Below are 23,054 nucleotides of genomic sequence, written 5' to 3'. Positions count from 1 at the left end.
CAGGAAAGTTCACATTACAAAGACCACCTTAGAGTGCCTAAATGGAGACTACGAGGTAGAACCAGGATATGGTCATGAAAGGAATAGTTTCTTGAAGAAGCATAATATTGAAACATATTTTATTGTGCCATCCCATCGTAGGAAGGTAAGCTCCACAAATTCTAGCTTATTCTGTGACATGTTTTTGTAATTTAACAACTGTTCTGTGATATTCTGAAAGCAGAGGCAATACTGGTATTTCTTATTTCTAAAAGTTCTTCAAACAGTCTTGAAATTAGTTCTTTTGGTTTTGACTGAGACAGGAATACTAAAAAAGCTAACCTGGGACATTACATAGAGAAGATGACCAATTTACTTCTGAAGTTTAAAAATAAAACAGTCTTTCCCTTTAGCCCCCTAAAAAGAAAACTGTTGTTTTATTCAGATTCTGTAATCATTCTATCAGAAATTATATGATATGTTCCTCCAAAAATTTAATTCACTCTTCCCTTCCTCCTCCCTTCAAAAGGGTGTTTCAGAATATTAATGCTCACAGCTTGGCTATTTTTCTTCTAGTTTTCTTTACTCTTTCATTCCCGTATTCCCATGCCATTTTACTCATGCTTTCCTAACCCTTTCTATAACCACTTGTGATACTGGTGGCTCCTTTAGTGGGCCTGGAGGATTCCCCAATGAATAGACACAGAAAAAGTAGTATTTACAGACATGTCATGCCCACAGCAGACAAGTTAGTGAAATGAATTCAGCAGTGATTGAACTAACATCCCCTGGAAGTCTGGAAAAGCTGTACAACACAAGTCCTTTTATCCAGGTCAGAGGAAGAGGCTGCAGTCAACCATCCTGCTTTCGAATGTATACCACTGTACCACAGATAAGGTATTTATGCTGAAGCTGAATAAATTTTCTAAGATTATTGCAACAAATAATATATTCTCTGTCCACAACATGCATGTATTTTTCTCCTGCTATGTTGAGCTACTCATGACAAATTCAATGTTTTCCTTGCTTGCTCTGCCACCTCAGACTCCCACAATGATTTTGGTCATCCCTTTCTTATCTTAGCTGCCCTTCCCTCCAAATTTTCTTAAGCTCCCTCTCCCTTCAGCTTCTTCCTTTTGTCAGACCCCTGGAGATGTACTGGGGAAAGAGGAGTAAGTCAGCAGTGCTGTTGAGGGACAATAACGTTTTCTGCCCTTTTCTTCTTTTTGGTGGAGAACAGAAAATGGGAAGTGTGGAAAGAATAAGGTAAGAGAAGATTTTAGCTCATTTGAGCAGGAACTTCATTTCTTGGATGTTGCTCAGGATTTAGCCACCCCTGATGGAGATGGATATGACTCCGTGTTCTAACCAGATTTCCAGGATAAGGAGAACAGAGGCCCAACAGTGCAATGGTAATATCTTGAGTCTCAGCATGCAGTGAAGGTGGTGACAGTGATTTTCTATAAATTAACATGTTCATTTATAGTCACACCTTTCTTCCTCAACCAGTTACTGAGTTTAGGGCAGCCTTTTGTTCTACTACAAAATGTTTTATTACTTCAGTAGGAGTCTTGAAAGTCCATAATCGTAATTTAAACACATTCAGTTTGTTCCAACCTTTTCCACATCAAGTGTGGCTTATCTTAGAAGTTATCTGCCATAACATGTTTACAGGCCAAGAGTAACTTTATTGCTCTTTATCTCAGCCAGACAACTCGGGATACAGACTTTTGCACTCTTATCTTCTGAGACTCTGCCCAAACAAGTTTCATTCAGGGATTTGACCTTTAGAGAGGAAATTATAATATCCAATTCTCAAAGTAAGTATGAAAACAATACAGACAAGCTTTTAAAGTGATGTCAAGGCTCCATGCTTGAGGGTGTTAGCCAATCGGTGTGTGTTACAAAAATGTAACCAGGGAAAACCAGGTCATCTTGTATTCCATGGCTGCAGTCAGTTTATTGGTCTGAATTTGATGACTCAGGGAGGTTTTATGGAAATACTGGGAGTCCAGTCACCTGGAGAATTTGATTCTGGGAGTGAAAACTCCTGTTGTTTTATCCTGGAAAGGCTGCTGCAAAGGTGGTTTTTTATGCACTTCCTCTAGAGCATCTTGTGATTAGAGAGATGGAGCGTTCTCATCCACTGTGAAAATCACGCAATCTTATGCTTTGTTCTTCTGCTGGTAGATTTGGTTTTAGGTAGTATGAAAGAAAACAGGTGCCAGATTCTGTTTTGGCAGTCAGTGAGAGATTTTTCTGGTGGCTTTCTTGAAACCAGAATTAGTTCCTAAATTAATCAATCTCAATAAAGAAGAAAACATAAGGGAGGGTTTAATTAAGGTAGGTGAGTTGCTTATTGCTGCTAGATTTGTTTGTCTTGGTTTTCTGCTGTTTTCACTTCTACAGCATTATGTATAATTTCATTTCCTATGTATGTATCAGGTTTCATTTCATACTGAGAAGAGAAATAGCTGAATTTCAGGAAATTGTTGATAGGTTGGTGCACAGAGACAAGTAGAGAGAAAAGGGGATAAATATGTCTATTACATATAGAAACTGTGTTATGTCGACTCCGCTGAATAAACCCGTGATTGAGGATCAGAAGCTTGACATTCACATATTACAGTAAACCAGGTCAAAGCATGTTTAATGTGCAAGGATGAGAGCCTGCTACTGTGGGAGCACACATTTCTTCATCATCGTAAGATTGCTAAGAAAATACTGGTGACTGCTGAAAAACAACTGATCAGTTTGTTATCAGCTACATAAACCAAATCCCATCTTACCCATGGGTGTCACTGATGGGTTTGTGGAAGAGGCAGATGCTGTGGTACAGCTTGGCTAATGACATTAGCTCTCCGGCATGTATCAATGGCATATCAGCCAAACTGGCAGAAAAAAACACTTCGTGATTCTTACTGGTATTGACTGGCTTCTCCACTGGGCTTGCAGATCAATCAGCATGTCACTTCGCTGTTTGTCACAGTACATCACAGCTGTCCCCAGTCTTCGTATACTTGCATACTGATAATGGACCATAAGCTACATGATAGTATATTTACCGTCAAAATAAACACCTGCTGTCCCCTCCTACCCCAATTCAGGCATTAACTCTTCAGAGTCATAGAAACAGAAGGCTACCCATGAAGCACAGCCAAGATGGAGTTTCTTTAAGTGAATTCAGGTATCTGCTGGTTTAATATTGTATTCCTTCCTCTGGAGCCTCAGTAGCTGAAATGCAGACACATTTTTTATTCTTTATGCACCATCTCTGACATTAATATGAACTGACTTTAGCAGGTATGATGCCAAGAGGAATGGAAATCAATGTTATGAGCAACAGATGGCCAAGAATCGGTTGAATTTGAAAGGTAAATAGGCCCACTTAGGTTATTTAAAATTTTTATTTATTTATTTAGGAGACATATACCCTGCATTTTTCCATATTTGGTCTGACAGGAAGAACTTTCATCACAAATATCACCCAAGCCAACAATGAGAGTAACAGTATAAGAAAACTCATTCATGTACCAGTCACATTTTAAATGTGAACAAATTATAAAGTATACCCAATTTTTTTAATCTGTTATTGAATCAGCTAACAACCACAATTTTGTGATCTGATCTGATTGCTAGTTTGGGGTATAAGCTAGTATGTGTGACAGCACTTCTAAGTGGCCACTGAGGGAATACTTTTTGTTTTGCTACAGTTTTTATTTTGGTAGAGATTATATTAGTCTATTATTATTGTTGCTGTTATTATTATTAAGGAATAATTATGCATATTTGACTGGATAACATTCAGCTTCTAAACAGACTTAAATAATTCATCTCATTTCCAAAGGCATACAGAAATTTTTTGAATGTAGTTAAATTTTTTTGCTGGCCATCATAGTTAAAAACTTATGCAAATGTGCTTTTTAAATATAATACAAAGTGTTATAATGCCCTGACAAGGTTTCTAGTTCTGAAAATGCCAGCACATTTCTTTTAAGTAAAGTTTAATTATGTCTTCATGATATTTTATATTGATACTAAAACTTACAGTGATGTGACCAAAATATTGCACTGAGACAAGATTTGAAAAGTTTGATTAACATAACTAGCCACAAGTCTGACCACATACATTAATATCTTGGACTTTTAAAACAGGTCTGATCCAGTTAGAAAAACAGATCTCTTTCTAATATATTAAATATTCACAAGATCCATACTCTATGCTTTAGACACATGGACATTCTCTTAGTTTCAAGATGTCCTAGCTTTCTGAAGTATTGTAAATGTTACTGTATGTGAATGTTATTTCAGGAAAAAAAAAAAATCTAGGCCAGACTTGTTAATCTCAGAGCCCCTTACAAGAACTTTATAACTCTGCTTAGACCCAGCTAAATAACTTTTTCCATTAATAATTCCTCAGTAATCTACCTGACTAATCCTGTTCCAACTTTCAAACTGTATGCTTAAAATTTAATTTAAATTTTTGTAATAGAGTGGATCTGGCTTTCATCAGAATTCTTTGTTCTTTCATTGTCAGCACAGACATTAGTCGAAGTATCTTTCCCTCAGTTTTACAGCTGGCATGGCTGGCTCCCAGAAGCACAGCAGAGGTAGCGAGTTTAGCTGGACTGTGTACTTCACTTCTATGGTTGCTGGGAAAAGTATGATTCTCCTGCAGTATAACACCTCCTAAGGTTTGGCCACAACCTTGGTGATAACCTGGTGGTTTTGTACTTGGGCTTACTTCTTTGTATTTGTTGCAGCAATTCACTCTCTGATGGCACCTCTGTAGTTTTGAAAAGGCTCATTAATGTCACCAGCTGAAAAAAACAGCCCAGCACAGACGGTTAATGTACTTTTACAGATAGCCTAAGGTACAAGATTCCTAAGGTACTTTTACAGATAGCCAAGCAGTGGTCAGAAGTGATCAAGTTTTTGTGAGGGGAAAGATTTCTCAGAATGTGTTAGCTGTTGCATTTACAAAAGTGGGCCTGCCATCCCTGTTACTCATTGCCAGCTTAAGGGAACCTGCTTCACTGAGTAACTTTGCTGGCTCCAGAGCTAAGGCAAAGACAAATAATGCTATAGACCATTAACAAGAAGCAATAGCGCTGTGTCCAGGAAAGGAGGTAATAAAAAATATAAAAATCATAGGGAAACACTATAGATACAACTTGTAAGTGATTCCTATATATTCATAAGTGTCTTTTGAATTTTACAGCATACCTCAAACATAATCAATAATTAGCTTCCAATAGGTTGCTAATCACCACCTGCAAAATTTCTACTAATGTACTAGTGAGTTATTCACCAACTAACTCTGTATTCAAAGATATTAGTTATCTTTTCTTTGTGGCAATGTAAATCACATGGTATCTGCATCTACTATTTGAATGGCACACAGTGATGGACATTCATCAAAAGTCCATGAAAGTGAGTACCACATCTGTTCGCCCTTTGGAAACTAGCTGTTTCTCTGAAAAGGCTGACGTTTCTCTTTCCTACCTTACCATGTACATACAAAGCCATGCCAGGCAGTCTCAGAAAATCCTTTCTGTAGCTTGGACAGCCCTGCTCTATTATCTGAAGTCTCTGAGTAATGCTGTGATCATCCTGAAAATCCCAGGTGAAAGGATCTAATGTTTTTCTTCTGAATCCTTGTTTAGTTATCCAGCCGGAAGGAAGCGGATGCTGGTTAGAGGTATGGCGCTCTGTCTCCTGCCCTGGTTTGCTGTGTTGAATCATGCCCTAAACATTACAATGCAGGCGGCTAAAATTTCCATTTTATTTCTGTCAAAAAAATAATTATAGCCAAACCAAAATACCAGCAGTCTATTTGAAAAGAGAAGTTAAAGCAATAGTTGGGGAAGAGGAGAGCACTTCTGTCAGTCTTATGATTTCAGGAAAACTCATTTGAAAGCCTGAAGGTTCAAGAATCCTCTTGAACACAACAAGCAAACACAGCTCAGGAGCATCCTTTGGAAAATACTATTTAAAATGTAAAAACTCTTGCAAATGTCAGAAATATCTAGAGCAATTATCTACACTACACACCTGTGGCGTAATTTATTGTGAACTGCAGATGGATTTAACAGCTCAAAAGGTTGATCGGTTAATTTCTTTGACTCATGATTGAATAGGCAGAAATTCAGCAACCTGAGATTTGTTCTAACTTGCATGACAATAGCTGCAAGAAAAGTGGCAAAGGCTGTCACATCACTTTCATATGTTGTTGTTTCATCTAGCATAAACAGATGTGATTTTAAACTTCCTACGTTGCAGTCTTGTCACTAAGGAGTAACAGGAAAATAAACAAATTTTCTATTGCTCTGCTGCTTGAAAAGGCAGTATTTTTTGACTTGGCAACATCCTCCTTTACTATTCATCAGCATAGCTTTGTTGCATGAAGCAGATGATCTGCCTTCTATGTTAAAATAAATTACTAGGCTCCATATCTTTCCACCACCAACCAATGGGTTTTGTCTGCTTATGTCTTTCCTGTGGCTGATTTGATTTTTTTCCCCAGCATGGAATGAACTTTATGCAATATAGCACAGAGAAAACAACATAGATTCATGATGGCTTTTTTGCTTTGTATAGATGAAATACGTAGTAACTACATGTGCTTGCCTTTTGACCTTATTGGTGAATCACTTTTACCTGTGAATCATTGTTAGCAACTAGCATGTTTCACAAGTATAAGTGCTCATATACACTCTTGAGATGCTTTCTATCATGGCTTAATAATACTTCCATCTAACTTTCTAAAGTGAAGCAATTTGATGTATATAATCCATGTATTACTAGGATTTTTGATAGGAGGTTGTTGGATTTTGTCTGACCTGATTAAAAGATGTCATCTTGGCATCATCATGTGAACAATAACAACAGAAAAAGAAGACTACAGAAGGAAAAAAGTAAACTGAGTGAAACAATAAGTCTAAAATTACTGCACTTAATTATTTTTAATTTATTATTTCAATTCAAATTGAACTTCCATCTATATTTGTAGGAAATTTCCGTCTCTGCAAAGTTAATTTGATTTAATCACTCTAGTTAGGTCTATGTGAACATGCCACACTGTTCTCAGATTCTCCTTTTTTTTTCCAAACGTGTAAAATTTGTGTTTTCCACAGAGCACTTATGGCACAATAAATCCATTCATACAGCTAGCAGCTCCCTAGGATTTTTTTGCATCTGACTCTTCTAAAAATATCCAGTCTACTTTGTCTCAAGAAAGTTTTCATGGTCATTGTAAGTTGTCAGCTTTCTGGACTAATTCATTCTGAGGATATTTTTACTTAAGTGACCATATGCTTACCAGCCCTTATGGAGTGCTAGAGCTCTGACTCCTAACGTCTAAGTAGTAACAGAAGAAGAGAGCTTTACAGTTAATGCAGGGCATGTGAAAACTTTTCCAGCTACTCAAACTCTCTCCTTGCTAGCACACAGCAAGCAAAAAAGTATTTGACAAAATTGTTCTGATTTGAAATGCCCCAAGTTAGGCATCTGAGTCTATAGCTGGGCACACACTGATGATTTCTGCTTTCAAACTGATGACTACCTGCAGCTACCTCTGCTGCTATGCCTAGTAGAGTCCAGGGTGGTCTTTGCTCTCAATGGCTGATAGCTCCTACCAAGGAACTTAACTAGAGATCTGAATGCATAACTTGGGCATTTCAGGTTTTAACACCTCAGATGTACCTTAGCAGATCTGATTTAACAGATAGACACACAGCCTTTTAATGGAAGCTCTAGCTTGTATCTGGACAGGGGCTGATCTGTGCCTGAGACTTTGCATTGCACAAGTTGTTGGAATATACACACCCCGACACTGGAAGTAGACGGCTTGTGTTACCACCTAGCAAACACAGACAGAGGAATGATGCTTTTGTTGCAGAATGTGTTGTTCCACATCTTCAGGATTGTTTCTGCAGCTGCTGTGAAGCTGCTAGTGCGTTATCGTCAATGTGACAGCCCACAGCTTGGGCTGTCAGTGATGGTTCAATTAGTCATGTGCTCTAATATCATTCTCCTCTCTTCTTTTTCTTCCTCCAGAAATGTGGAATCTGTAGAAGGGAGAAACATAGGGCACTGGTATTAGATTTTCTCTGTTATTGATCTCCTAAAGATAGTTTTAGTCTTCACAGCTACTAAAAACTTTTTCTACATCTGTAGCAAGAAAGTGGCCACACCATTCTGAATGTTAAGAGTTTGTCTTATAGAAGCTGTATTATTTAGTTGTAAAAATCACTAATATACTTTCCTGACGGACAGCTATATACATTTTGTAATAAACAAAATGTATCATAAGGGCAGTAGAAAAGGATGGAAAAGCAAATGTCTGATGATTTTAACTGTAAGAAGAAAAAAACCCAATAAGATTTACTCACCTAACTCAGGACAAAATGGCTTGCAGATAGTCATGGAACAAACACTACTACCGAGAGTACTACAGAAAGCACAGAGAGATATAATGCTACAGCATTTATGGTTTCTGTAAATGTATTTTCAATGTCATTAGTATCTTCTTCCCCATGCCATTTTAAGCACTGCAGTTGAATATAGTCAGGGGAACAAGTCTGCTGCTGTTTCTGAGAATCCCCAGATAAGCACCAGTGAATCCCTTACCAGAGTATTACATGAGATTCAAACACTGGGGTGTTTTCCCAGAATTTTAATCAGTGCTTGTTTGTTTTCTGCGTGCTTAAAGATGCTCACAAAGCTGTATATAGTCTGGCTGCTTTCAGAGTGCTCTGTTAGAAAATCCCAGCTCTTAACCTCATTTGCCCGCTGTGTTGCAGCAAACAACCAACCTTTCCTAAAATTAAGATGCAAATGAACAGTGAACAGAATAAGAGATGATCCCGAGGGTCAAAAAGAAGTGTGAAAGTAAAATGCATTGACAAAATGAGCTGGAATGAGAATGCTGCAGTCCAGCTTTCCTGTAATGCTGGTCTGGAGCAAGTTCAGAGAAAAGATAGAGTGAAAGACATTGGGGTTGTGGTTTTTGTTTGTTTTGTTTTGGTTTTTGTTTTTGTTTTTAATCTGTTTTAACAGACTGTACTGCATTTCTTGCCTTTATCAGAGGATTACAGCAGAAGGTGAGATTACTTAAATATTCCACTCAGAATTTCACTGTGTCAGAAATGTTGTTCTGCTGTAAAAGTAATAATAAAAAGGGACATGATTTGTGAGATGAAAGTGGGAGAGAATTCCTTTGTTTGTATTTTTGATATTGTGTATATATAATAGTAGAATGGAAAATCCTCAGTCCCAGTGCAGAATCTGTATGTCCTGCAATTATTAGATTAAAAAAAAAAAAAGAAAAAGCTATATATAAAATTATACGTGATCTGAGAACTGCCAGTGTGCCCTACTTATGTGTACTGCAATGTCCTTTGAGTGGTTAGGTTCTCGGTCAGCCATGAAGAACAGTAGCTATATGTGTTCCACACATTTTCATAGCATCGCACAGTAACTGAAGTTGGAAGGGGCCTTTGGAGGTCATGTGGTCAACCTCCCTCCTCAAAGCAGGGCCAGCTTCGCAGTTAGATCCACTTTTGAAATTGCAGGTTGCTCAGGGCAACTTGTCTGAGTGAGAGCTGTGTGTTTCCCTGACTGGAGATCTGGGAGCAGCCTGCTCCAGTGCATGATCATCCTCATGGTTAAAACTTCTGTTCTTTGTATTGAATAGGAATTTCCCTTGGTCCAGCCTATGTTCATTGCCTCTTGCACTTTTTCTGAGCATTTTTGGGATGAGTCTGGCTCTGTCCTTTCTCTAACTACTACTTAGATGCCTGAAGACAGCAATTAGATCACTCCTTAGCCTTCTCTTCTTCCAGCTAAATGAACTGAATTCCCTCAGGTTCTTCTCATATGTCATATGCTTTAGAACCCTAATTGTTTTGATGAACCTTTGATGAGCTCACTTGAGTCTGTCACTGTTTTTCTTGTACTGGGGAGCCTGGAATTAGACACATTACTCCATTTTTTTCAGTGACCTGAGTTGAAAAACTTCTATTGGACTCCAAGACAGCTGGAAAAACTCCTCTATACAACATACAAAGGGTGAATACTACTGATATATTATCTGCCAATAAAATTTATAAACAAAAAGAGCAGTCGATGGTATGAGCTAAAAATGTTCTGCCTACTTCTTTGAAGATATAGTCAGGAAACTGCATGAAAATATGTGTTTGAGGAAAAGTCATGTTGGTGGCAGGGCCACACTGCCTGAGCCACACTGTATCCGTTCCAAGTTTTCAAGTTGCAGGTTGTTCTCAGAAACTCATCTATTATAAGAAGGTTGCATCGAGGAATATCTAAACTATTCTCTTTTCACAGGACTTCAAATCCTTGTAGGAGTATATAGTCATGCCCATGTGCTCACCTTTCTCAGTCATGCCTTCCTGAATCTTTTGCTAGTAAGATGTTCTACCTATTCTTTGCCACTCTTGCACCTTTACTGTGGCATTTACATAATGAAGGCTGTCAGGCAGCTTCTGTAGCTCTCTATACTTACTGTCGTGGTTTAACCCCAGCCGGCAACTGAGCACCACACAGCTGCTCGCTCATTCCCCCACAGTGGTATGGGGAAGAGAATCAGAAGAGTAAAAGTGAGAAAACTCGTGGATTGAGATAAAGACAGTTTAATAGGGAAAGCAAAAGCCATGCATGCAAGCAAAGCAAAACAAGGAATTCATTCACTACTTCCCATGGGCAGGCAGGTGCTCAGCCATCTCCAGGAAAGCAGGGCTCCATCACACATAATGGTTATCTGGGAGAACAAAATGCCATCACTCCAAACGTCCCCCCCTTCCTTCTTCTTCCCCCAGCTTTATATGCTGAGCATGACATGGCATATCCCTTTGGTCAGCTGGGGTCAGCTGTCCCAGCGGTGTCCCCTTCCAACTTCTTGTGCACCTGGCAGAGCATGGGAAGCTGAAAAGTCCTTGATTTAGTATAAGCAGTACTTAGCAACAGCTAAAACATCGCTGTATTATCAACACTGTTTTCAGCACAAATCCAAAACATAGCCCCATACTAGCTACTATAAAGAAAATTAATCTATCCCAGCCAAAACCAGCACACTTATTTAAGAGTGTCTTTTCCAGCCAATCTAATGGAGACCTAAAACCGAAGTTGTTGACCTAGTTAATGCAATGTCCACAGTGAAAGGTTTGAGCAAAGAAAGAACTAATGATGTCTTGAGATATGGCCCACCTGTAAACTTCTGTGTATTCCCTTTTCACCTCTGTTGTCTTAAAAAAATGAAGCAAAATGCAAAACTGGAGGGAGTTTCAAGAAAGTTGCTCATTTTTTTTGTATCAAAAGGTTCATCGGGAGACTGAGTAAAATATATAGTACTTCTAGAGGAATTATGGCTAAATTAGAAAAATATGTAAGTGGAGTACCTGTCCAAAAAGTATGTTTTAGCTGTTGGGAATGGTAGCTCAAAAGCTGATCATATCTGCAATACTCAAACCTAACAACTATCTACTTGGTGTCCTTAGGAATACCTAAAGGATGATTAGTATGTAAATATCCTTGTACAGTATCTTCTCTGCGGTTATTGCAATACAGTGGTATGTCTTCTGCCAGAAAACCCTCAAAAGAAAGGGTTCATATTGGAAATGTCTTCATGGAGACTTTTGTTATACAAGTGATTACACACTAGGTACGCTAGTGTCCTTTCAGATTCCAGCTGATGACTGTGCAGTACAGTGCTGGTGATGCTAGCTGGGTTCAGTCAGCCTTTCAGTGCACAATAAAGCACATGTGCATACCTAGGCACCTTTCCACATGGAAAGACTGGATATTAGAAAATTTTACTTCACTGAAAGGGTTATCAAGCATTGGAACAGGCTGCCCAGGGAAGTGGTTGGGTCACCATCCCTGGAAGTATTTAAAAGACGTTTGGATGAGGTGCTTAGAGACATGGTATAGTGGTGGTCTTGGTACTGTTAGGTTTACAGTTGGACTCGATGATCTTAAAGGTCTTTTCCAACCTATACGATTCTGTGATTCTGTGAAATACGTCACGTGTTTATAACATAGCCATCTGCTAATAAAAAGTGTGCAACTATTTATGCACAAGTCATTTTTGTGTTTCATAGCCACAGTGTAACTGACTAAACAGAGTATTGGTAGATCAGTAGGATATACCCTTGATTATCCAGAAAATGCAAGTGCGTAGCTGTATGTGTTAAACAGCATAGCAAACCAATACCTGAGATGCCATTCAGAATATAAGCAGTGTCATTTGCCCTGTCCCTCTGACTAAATTTAGGTATCCATGAAAACATGCATTAAACAAATGCTTCCAGTTTACTTCCTTCTTCATTCCTTGATCATTGAAGTAATAATGTCAACTGCTCTAGTAAATCATAGTATGTCCAAAGACTGGACAGCAAATCCTCAGTGCCATTTGTGGGTTTTAGAGCATTTGAATAAAGTTTTTGGAGTGTGATTTGCTCTGTCTTTTGTACCTAGGAACACTAGGGACCAAATCCTCTCTGCTTCTTTATTTTGCTGTTCCAGAAAAGATTAATTTTACAAGCTTAAATTCCCATACTGTGGTGGCATGGGGTCCTTCCACATTTCCCATGAACACTGCTTTATACATTCCACATGCCAGAAGCATGAATAAGATTGGTATAAATACTGAGGGTAGAATAAAGGATCACTCTTACTCTGATCTGTGAAAGCATCTGAACATGTGCTAGGGGTTTACTAAAGTCATCAAGAGTTAAATACATGCTTAAGAGTTAACCAAGAAAATATTTGTCCTTGCTGAACTGGGAGCTCCGTGGTAAAAGGAATAGATTATATCCAACCCTTTGAGAATATTTCTCTGTGGTATATCACTCCTTGCTTTGAAGAAATAAGATGTAAGGTATAACCTCAGTGCCTCACAGCCTCCTTTTAAAGCATGTATATGAGTGTATCTTTAAAGCAAAAGGTATCCGCTTCTGATTTTACTGGGCAGAAGTAATAAAATGAGGAAATAAGAAAAAGACTGAAATTGTATTTTTTAACATCAATTAATAAAAATGCTAATTTCCTCCTTATATTTTGCTGTATTTTTACAGAATTTATTTTAAGGTTAAAGAAATACAAATATTGCCTCTTTTATGAGTTTGTCATTAATACAGGTTTTTTTATAGTCTACATTTCTATGTAGAAAACAGTTCCCAAAATGTTAAGTATGTGTTTAAATACTGTCTGTTCAATAGATTCTTTATATCTCAGGTTGAGAAAAGATGAAGTTATCTTCATCTGCAAATATACAATGTCTATCAAAATGCATTGCTTCTTGATTAGAATATTGCTTTGTTCTGACCACTAGGTGGTGTAAATGTCTGCAGGTATGTATGTCTGCATGGGAATGTAATGACACAGTTGTTACAAATATTATTTTTCTGACCAACAGATATTTCCTGGACTGATTCTCTCAGACATTAAGCCTGCCAAAAGAATGAAGTTCAAGACAGTCTGCTACCTGCTTGTTCAGCTTATGCACTGTCGTAAGATGTTCAAAGCGGAGATCCCTTTCTCCAATGTCATGACATGTGAGGATGACGATAAGGTAATCCATGTGGGCTCTTTGGGCCACATCAAGCAGACCTGCTCTGAGAACATATGGGGTGACCTGACCAACTGATAGAGGAGTTTCTGGTGTTCCTGCTGGAGCTAGAGCTATCTAATGCCCACAGCCTTCTCACAGTAAAGACAAAACTTAATTATAACAGGACTCAGATTTGGAGCTCCTCTTGAACAAGCCAGCATAGGTGGCCTATGTGGCTTCTATTAAGGGCTTCCTTCACAGGAAGTAGAGTTTCTGAGGCTTTTTCTGCAATTACCAAGAGCTGTTCTTTTGCATCATGAGTTCATCACAGTCTGAAGCTGATGGCAGCAAATGCAAAATAACAGAATAATTTTGTGTCTCTAGATGGTTCCCTAACTGGTGACTGATTAGCCAAAAAACCTCTTAGTCCCTAATACAAATCCTAAAAAAAAAAGTCCCTAATATAAATATGAATACTGCTTTCTTGAATGGCTTGTAATGCCATAACTCAAAATTGCTTTACATACTAGTACCCTGGTTTACTTCCTTTTCTGTGTGTGGATCTATCCAGAAATTAGTGGAGAAAAAACTTTTGAAGATTTGCTCATTCCATTTTCTTTGCCAGCAGGTGGCAATATTACATAGGTCACGCCAGCAGTGCTCCAAAGCAGGGCATGTGTGCATTGGAATCAGTAATTCATCTTGACTGATTGCTCCACCTTTTTTTTTTTTTTAATAATGTACATTTATTGACGATTCAGTCTAAATCTTACTTTCAGAAAGCATTCTAACGTTTATATTTTAGATTTTACATGTGCTTTTGTTTCTTCTGCGGGAAAAGAGGAGAAAAGTCCGTTAGTTCCTTTAAAACACAGTTTCAGTGAAGACTTTCAGAAACTCCAGATTTGATTTTGAAATTGGCCATGTACAAGGCCTTCCAATTGTGAATTAGTACTGTTATTTGAGTGTTTAAAAAAAGTAACCCACACATTCTTTGAAACATATGCAATACTTTACAATTATGTGTCTCGTGTATATATATATATGTATAAATATGGTAGGATATGCAGAAAATCCTGATATGGTTTTGCTAGGGATCTGACAAAAATTTTCTAATTACGTCAGAACATTTGCAGTGAAGTTCTACAATGCTGTCTTTAACTGCACCAGTTGTTCTGAGCTTTTGTACCTAATACATAACATTTATTGTGGAGCATGATACATGATTTTAATATAAATACACTGTGTTGCAATGCAGGGTTTCTTTAGAGATATCAGTCCTCAAATCATGTAAAACAAGCTACAGCTATAAAGGCTTTGAAGCCAGCACATTACTGTAGCATGTATTTATTTATTTAATTTCTGAGAAATATAAATACTGGATCTTGATCACATGTAAGACATAACATAAATCTACTGTGTGAAATAATAATAGAGATAAAAATAAGAGACCTAGTCAAAATAATTATATGTGAGCAACAGCTATTTTGATTAAGCACAGTAACTTTAACCCTATTTCAAAATGGCAGAATAGATAATATAATTTATTCCATATATCAGAATAGCTGCCATCATCTACCCTCATTCCAGATTTTAAGGCAAAGAAGCATTTTCTTTTCCTTTTTTTTAAAATGCTGTTTTGCTCACCCCTATTATCATGCTATAGGCTTAAATTTGGATTATAAAAAAATCCCCAAAGATGTACTTTCTGCTGCACCTCAAGCAATACATATGCTAACTAATTGTTGTTTATGTTTATGAAGAGCCAAATTGTATATTCCTGACAATATTCCTGAAAGCACTCAGTTTCCCTGCAAACTTGTGGGACAAATGTCTTCTGCAAGAGAACAACTTCATCTCTGTTTAGAAACATTTAGCATACTTGTTTGGCTGGCAATTTAAGATTTCTATTACGGGTAACAGAACCCAGAAGATCGTATTTGAAAGCTCTAATCCATGTATGTCCACAAGATTATTTTTCATGTTGAAACAATTAGTTCTTAGACCACAGACAACTTAACAAGTAATGGGATCTGATAGCTTGAAGAAAAATGTTTCAAGTAGCTTCATAATTGTTTAATGCTGGTACAACCTGCTCTCTACATATAAAGGCAGCAAAACAGGACTTGGAAAGTTATTTTATCTTTGCTAAGGTCCATTCTTCTTTACAATCAGAAAACTAATGTATCAGTCAGCAGTTAACCCTTCCCACTGTTCATAAGTATTCAGGTGTAATATACATATAACATACGCTATGTAAGCTAACGAACTGCTGTAGTCCACTGTTTGTTCACTGATGAGGAGATCCTCTCATGAGAACTACTTCTTGTGGAGTAAGACAGGAAACTGCCATTCCTGCAGAATTACTTAAATAGCTATCACCACCTCTTTTTACCATCTGGTTTAAAAGGAAATTTTGTAGTATAGCCTTTAAAGACTGAGCTATTAAATACTGACTGCTCTGAAGAGAGAAATTTTGTGTGCTTTTGTAACAGCTTGCTGACAGACTCTACTGATTATATCCTGAGCCAACATTGTCCTTATCCCTGAGCAGACTTGTCATTTCTTTATGTTTTGAATTGTCTTCCTGAACTCTGCAGATGTTAGATTAAAAAGTATTCCTTTAACTGTGTAAAAATAGTACAACTTGCCCGAGCTTGGTTGTCAAAACTCTTCTGGGAAGTAAGGTTTGACCTCTTTTGAGGTGAAAAGGATATTCAATGTCTCTTTCTTCCTGCTCAATGTGCTAACCATTAGGTGACTTTTTTCCTTTGCCAGATTGGCCTATATCTTTCTCACTCTGTGTTTAAAAAATGCTGCATCTACAAGAGTATTTTACGAAAGCCCTGATCCTTTCAGTGTGCTGGGGCATGGGCAGTCATACTAGTGCAGATCTAGCCATAATGGTTTAGATTACAGTGCCCTCAACTGAAGGTTGCCACCAGTGTGGCTGAGGTGCTGCTCACCGTCTTCTGAGTGCTCTGTGAAAACTGAGATAGATTGTCTAAAATCCCTTTCAGATACACTCTGTGATAAATCTTTTGCACTGGAAAGGACTATGAGTTATCATCTTGTCAGTTGTGCTATCTCAGCCATGGCAGAATTAACCCCAGTGAGGCATAGGTTAGCTCTGATATTTATTGGACTGCTCCATCTGGATCTGCAAGTGCACTTAAAGCATACCTAAGAGGTCTTAACAAGAGAGCCACTTGGGTGAGTTAAAGTTAGGAACACTTGAGATCCCAGACCCCCTGAAGTCACATATGGTCATTGTGCAAAAGGTTAAGGAAAATTATCTTTTCAAAATATATATTGTTACCTAGACAGTCTTGGACAGTAGGACTTTTCTTGTATCATGAAGAGTCTGGTTATCTTGTCTCCAAGATGTCCAGAGCTCCGTGTCTTCCATCAAGAAAAAAATTCTAATTATTTTTCTAGGTAAAGTCCCACTGATTGGGATCAAACTGATTATTTCCTCAGTGGCAGAGAAGTGTCAGGGCAGTATGTGAAGAGAATTTCTGCAGATGAGGATTGAAATCCTGGAATGCAGTGCGGGTTTTCTCATTGATGTTAATGAGATCGGGATTTCAGCTAAGGAGTTTTTAAAAGATGGCAATCACGCAGAGATAAGATCTCTGTCTTTTATAGTTGCTCTGCTTAATGAATTCCTCATCCTGGCTGTAAGCTTGAGATAATATGAACAGCAATGAAATATTTCAGTGTTAATCAAATCTGCTTCTTTCTTCATCTGTGCTACAGAGGAGAGCATTAAGGACAGCCTCTGAAAAACTCAGGAATCGTTCCTCTTTTTCTACCAATGTTGTATACAACACTCCAGGAACTCGAGTAAACAGATACATCAGCCGTTTGATAGAGGCCCGACAAACTGAGTCTGAGATGGCTGACTTGAACTTCATTACCCTGAAGTATAAGCAAATTGAGCGTGAAAATAAAGTAAGGAGTTTTTAAATTATTTCTACTGATTTCACTGACCATGAGCCAACTAGCGTTGTTTTTTTGTTTGTTTTTAGACAATATTTAAATTCTTCTCACTATCTTTAAATAAATCTCGGGACTGTCTGTCAGTTAAGAGGGAGACATTATCTCCACCTTCTGTGGAAGCACTTAAGGGGATATAAAGAAAGATCAGTATCTTTCTACTCATCAAGATCCTCCCCCATAAAGTTACACATGTTGTGTTTTGGCCTTCCTTTTGCTTCTCCAAACTGCCTGACCTGGGTCACCTGTTTGATGCTGCCTCGTGCCAATGTGGCTGCCTTCTGACTCATCTGCCCTGGAGAAGAATTAATGACAGGGGGATGCTTCCCTCTGCATACGTAGCCTCATAAGTATTGATCCCATCAAACCTAGAAAATATAAAAAAATCTTAAATCTCTGGGCAAGGTTGTGATCTTATGCCAGTGTGACTGTGCTGAAAGCAGTGGACTTATTCCAGACTTAGAAGCATGTATATAAGCTAAGAAAGTAGAGCTGTTTGTTCTTACCTTGTATGGGGTTTGTTTGTAAATACAAATTGTTTTAAATTTAAAAAAATAAAAGCCTTTGATTTATGTGTTTAAAAAAGCAAAAGTGATATGATTTTAGATTAATTTGGCAGTAGCATTTATTTTTCCACTGTAAGTCACTTCGTAGTCTAAGATTTCATGTCACTACTGTTTTGAGTCAGAAGGCTGTGTGCCACATTGGAGTCATTTTTTTTAAGGTCTTGAGCATTAACTTTGATTTCAAGTTTCCACAGTGATTTATTATTTAATTGTAATTGTTTTCTTTCAAAATAAGAAAGTTGTTTGGTGTAAATGAGATTGAAATTTGGATCTTTCTGAGAAAACACTCGTGCATTTCCTCCCCTGAAAAGTGTTCTGTTGTAAGGACTGTGGCTTAGTGGAATGAGGGACAGTAACTGCTCAAAACTGAATCCGTATGTCTCATTTGCTGCCTCCAGCCCACTAATTAGTGTCCTGTCCTGAGCATCCGAAGTGACAGGACTCCTTGAAGGCAGTACCAAGGGGCTTTTGGCCTTTTTTTGTGATGAATAAGTGGAGAGGAGGTAGTGCCACCTCCTTCTGGTTCAAAATGGCTGAATCCTTTTTGCTCCAAAAGATGAACTTATGTGTGAGCCTAACCCAGATTTGACTAGTTACAGGGTGAAAACGAAACAGCTAGGCCAACAGGAGCAGCTGAAACAGAAGGCTGTCAAGGAAAATGTTGTGTAGACTTGCCTCATCTTTTTTGTGTGTGAATTAAGCAATGATTATTTGTATGTTTGTAAGATGGGTAGGGGCTTGTTTTATTTTAGGCTATAGTTCTTTCTTACTGAGAAAGGACAAGCATAGGTGGCTGGGTGTGTATAAAATGCTCACTGTCTTAATTTCTTCCTTTCTTTAACAGTACCACCAGCTTCAGGATGAGTACTTCACCAGTGCTGTAGTTCTCTCACTAATTCTAGCTGCCTTATTTGGCCTTGTCTACCTTCTAATAATACCACAGTAAGTTTCTGTCTTTTGGCATTATAATTCAAAGTGGAACATCTTCAAGCATCCTGCACGGGTTAAAACATTAATGTCTTTGGAATGGGAATTAGCACTCAGGTCGGTATCTTCTCAAACAGGAGATTCTCTGTTGGTATACCCTCAGTCTGTTATCTCTTCCATTTGTCCAAAGGAGCCACATTTTGCTATCTTATTTAAAACAATTTCTTCCCTGCTCTCTCTCTTTTTTTTTTCTTTTTTTTTTTTTTTTTGGTAGAAGGATGCACTTAGAAGACAAAAACACTGAAACCTGCTAAACTTATTTAAAGCATTTCTGCACTACAAACAAAGGTGTTACTGCAGCTTTTCTAAATGTATTTGTGCTGGCTTTGGACAAGGTACTTCAGGTATTGATAGCAACTATATAGACAAAAGGTCCCTATATAGGTCCTTATATAGGTCCCTATATAGACAAAACTATACAGAGCTTGACGGGAACTAAGTACTGAACTATCTATCCAGCTTTTCAGCCCAAATTTATAGGCTGCTGAGGTTTTTGGTATCAATGCTATCACTACACAAACTGCCTAGTGCATAGTTTGGCCATTCCCACATGAGCTGCAGTCAGACCTTGGCTGCACTAAAGCAGACATAACCAAATACTCATGAAGCATTTGGGGCGTCTCTGATGCTTATTGTTGAGTGATATAGTTTAGTGATTACTTCAGATTTTGTCAATTCTATGTGAATGCTTAGTAAATAAAAAAATAATTAGACTTCACTTTTAAATCTAAGGGTTATAATAAGTGGATATAATTGTGTTCAAGGTATAAAAATGATTAGCAATAAGCTTTTTCAGATGAGAATATAAAAACATTCAAAATAAGCTTCACTCACTTTTACTAGTTATTAGGATTTCAATGGGAATAGAACTGACCACAGGATAATGCTTTTGAAAATCCCATTTTAAATTCTGGTCTTTTCTATTCACAAATCCCCAGTCAGAATAATACTTACTCCTATATTCTATTATTTCTAATTGAAAGTTTAAGAAACACCTTTTTTTACTTTAATAATAATAATCATCATGTAAATTTGTTATATAATACCTTTCATCTAAAGAATTCAAAGCCACTTACAGAAATCGTCTGATTTCCAGACTGGCGATCTCTGCTGACTAATTGGAGCATAGTTAAGAACTTTTTCACCTACTTCTGAAGTAAAGCCCAGCTGCAGTGCATGGCAATTTAGAACAAGGAGAGACAAATAGTATTAGTGTAGTTGAAACTAGCATGAATTTCCAAGAATCTCATGGTATTGTAGTTGGTAACCTTTCCAAAAAGTACTGTCACTTAAAAAACAGCTGGACAGAGATCCAGTTTAAGCTCTGATCTGACAGACACACAAGCTCCAGCAGAACATGACCACTGAAGGCCATGAAGATGGACTGATTCATCACTGGGTTAGTTAGAAAAGCCACCCACTGAATGGTCTTAAGTTCTCTCTTCCAGAGTCTGTTGGTGGTGGCTTCATACAACCAAATTACTAGTCTTCTCAGGCTCTTCCCTCACTGTGACACAGATGCAACCATGAGCTGGACTAAAACTTTGGAAGTATTGGAAAATTTCCCCTCTCCACAGAACTTGGAGCTTTAAGTTGCTCTTTAGATTGCCAAAGTAGTTATAAATATGACAAGAGAATGCAAAAGCCAAGACAAGAAGTGTAATATGTTACTATAATGGGAGAAGTGATAATAATGGTGTTTGACATGTATCACAATATCCCAAGGAGGAGGTTCAAAATCTAGAGACAAGAAAATGTTGTAAGAAAGCCAGTTGCTGCATAAATACACAGAAAGCAATGGGCTTGACATTCTCTCAATTCCTATTATCATCTGAGCAAAACAGCTTCTCAGCTGAAGACATATTTTATATCCCCAGATGGAGTTGGTGAAAGAAAGGCTATGTTCCTGTCAACCTAAGCTATCCAATTATGGAGGCACACATGCAGTGTAGCCACTAAAAGCCCTGATGATGAACCTTTCTGATGTCTTATGCTGTGTTTATTTTTAAAAAACAATGTAGCCCTTTGTTACTGGTGCCAACCCAAATCTCTGTCAGGGTCCCAGTCAGCACTAGTGTCAGTTGTTGGCTTTGGCTGCCTTAAAAGATGCTGTTGCAATCATGTCCCCTGCATTTTTTTCTAGCATACTACCATCCTGAATACAAACCAATTCTCTAAAAGCACAGGAGAGTCTGCTGTCTATTAATACTTGTATTCAGAATCCACACTGACAGCATCTAGAGTCACCTCCCCATTCTGGATACATATACTACACCACAGAATTTTCCCTGTTTGTGTATTGGCGGGAATTGTTACATGACTTTGAAATCAAAGCCAAATACTGAGAAATTCTCCAGCAGAAGAATTGCAATCTTCTACTGTTAGAAACCCTATATAAGCAATCTTTCCCCAGTGATGGTCAAGGGCACAGATACATATATGCCTGCAGCCATGGCTCACATATTCTGGACTGGCTGGGTTGCTCTCACAAGACTAGAAAAGAAGGTGTGAAGATCATGTTATGCTGCTGTCAATACAGCCCTGGTTCCATGGCTGGCTTGGGGCCAGGCTGTCCCTGAGCATAAATTAAAGCTCCAGCACTGGTGGACTAATTTTTGCCATCTTGCTCACATCCATAAGGTACTGTTCCAATAACACAGGTTTTCTGGAAGAGGGAAGTGCTTGGATTGCACCCCTCTTCTCATGAAGAACAAGTCTATTTTGAAAGATCAGGAGAGGGAAGATTAAGAATAAAAAGAATTATTACAGCACCTTTCTGAAACCTAAGATTTTTCTAACCATTGAGGAAGACTTAAGAGGAGGGAGTTGCTCTGTTTCATTAGAAGGGATCGCAGTCTGGTCTGATTTTATTGGACTTGATAAGTGACTGAGTTGACTGACCTCTGGTTTCTGAATCTTTGAGAAGGAGAGATTAGAAGGGAAAAGCTTCTGGTAACTGTTACACAGCTGCCAAGGCCATATAATTGGGTTACACACACTCCACTTAAAGAGTCATCATGCTGAATATTCTGCATTAGCCTACAATTAGAAAGTGTCTCTCCTGACACACCATACAGTTGAATTTTTGGGGTGCTTTGATCCCCTTGCTGAGGTCAGTGGGCACCATATACAAGAGCATTTACTGATTTCTCATTCTTGAGAGCAGTGCATTTCACTGTGGAATTTCCTCTGTGACGGTTAGTATTACAACAAGGGTGAGGTGGAGATCTTCCACCATTCATCCAAAATACCATTTCACAAGGACCCCTGTGCTGTTTGTTCTCATCTGCTACTGAGTTGCATTGCTTTATTTCTATTGTGTTTTGATTCTAGGAGTACCGTAGTTCTTGTTCTCCTGGTGTTCTGCATATGCTTCTTAGTGGCTTGTATTATGTACCTACATGTCACACGAGTACAAGTAAGTGATTTAAGGTTTTATGACTATTCTTCCTTTTGGTGGCTATGCTTTGTTTGTCCTTTGGAATATGAAGCCATCAGCACAGGCTTCACAGATTCAAAGAGGCTGAAACCTATGTGCTTTTTAAGTTCATTGCTAAGTAATGTATTATGCACTTCAAAAACAAAGATGGTTGACCTGAAAGTAGACTTTTTACATGACTAATCAGTACAGCAGTGTAGCATTCAGTGCCATTAATGCTCTGCTTTTTGTCTTTTTTGCTATGTCTGCCACTAGCTACTGAATCATTCCAGTGTTCAGATAAACAGCTGCTTTAACCTGACTTTTTCTCCTTTCTGACTATGGAGCACACTAGTTTTCCCTTCCATTCTGACTGGTATCTGGGTATAAAGTCCTGCTAACTTCCTCTCTGGTTTCAAAACTTTTCCTGCCAAAGCAGCAGCTGTTTTGATGGTAAAGCACAAAGTTTTGCACACGCAACCCTTGGCCTTTTCAAAACCTTTAGTAATGATTAATTCTCCTGCATTACATTTTC

The 23,054-nt window shown here is 38.1% G+C and overlaps 1 protein-coding gene across 2 annotated transcripts in view; it reads left to right on the top strand.

The window, feature by feature from the left end:
* Positions 1-23,054, top strand: part of ADCY1 (adenylate cyclase 1) — a 158,433-nt gene that overhangs the window by 110,150 nt on the left and 25,229 nt on the right. For both annotated transcript variants that reach the window (XM_072851397.1, XM_072851396.1), the window contains exons 7-11: positions 4-145; positions 13,415-13,570; positions 17,309-17,503; positions 18,959-19,056; positions 22,435-22,519. In XM_072851397.1, coding sequence (XP_072707498.1) covers positions 4-145; positions 13,415-13,570; positions 17,309-17,503; positions 18,959-19,056; positions 22,435-22,519 — 676 coding nt within the window. The remainder of the gene's footprint in view (positions 1-3; positions 146-13,414; positions 13,571-17,308; positions 17,504-18,958; positions 19,057-22,434; positions 22,520-23,054) is intronic.

The sequence above is a fragment of the Ciconia boyciana genome, chromosome 2 (assembly GCF_034638445.1).
Source record: "Ciconia boyciana chromosome 2, ASM3463844v1, whole genome shotgun sequence".
Classification (NCBI taxonomy): Eukaryota; Metazoa; Chordata; class Aves; order Ciconiiformes; family Ciconiidae; genus Ciconia; species Ciconia boyciana.
Note: the sequence above shows the minus strand (reverse complement) of the source record. Positions and strands in the feature narration are given on the sequence as shown.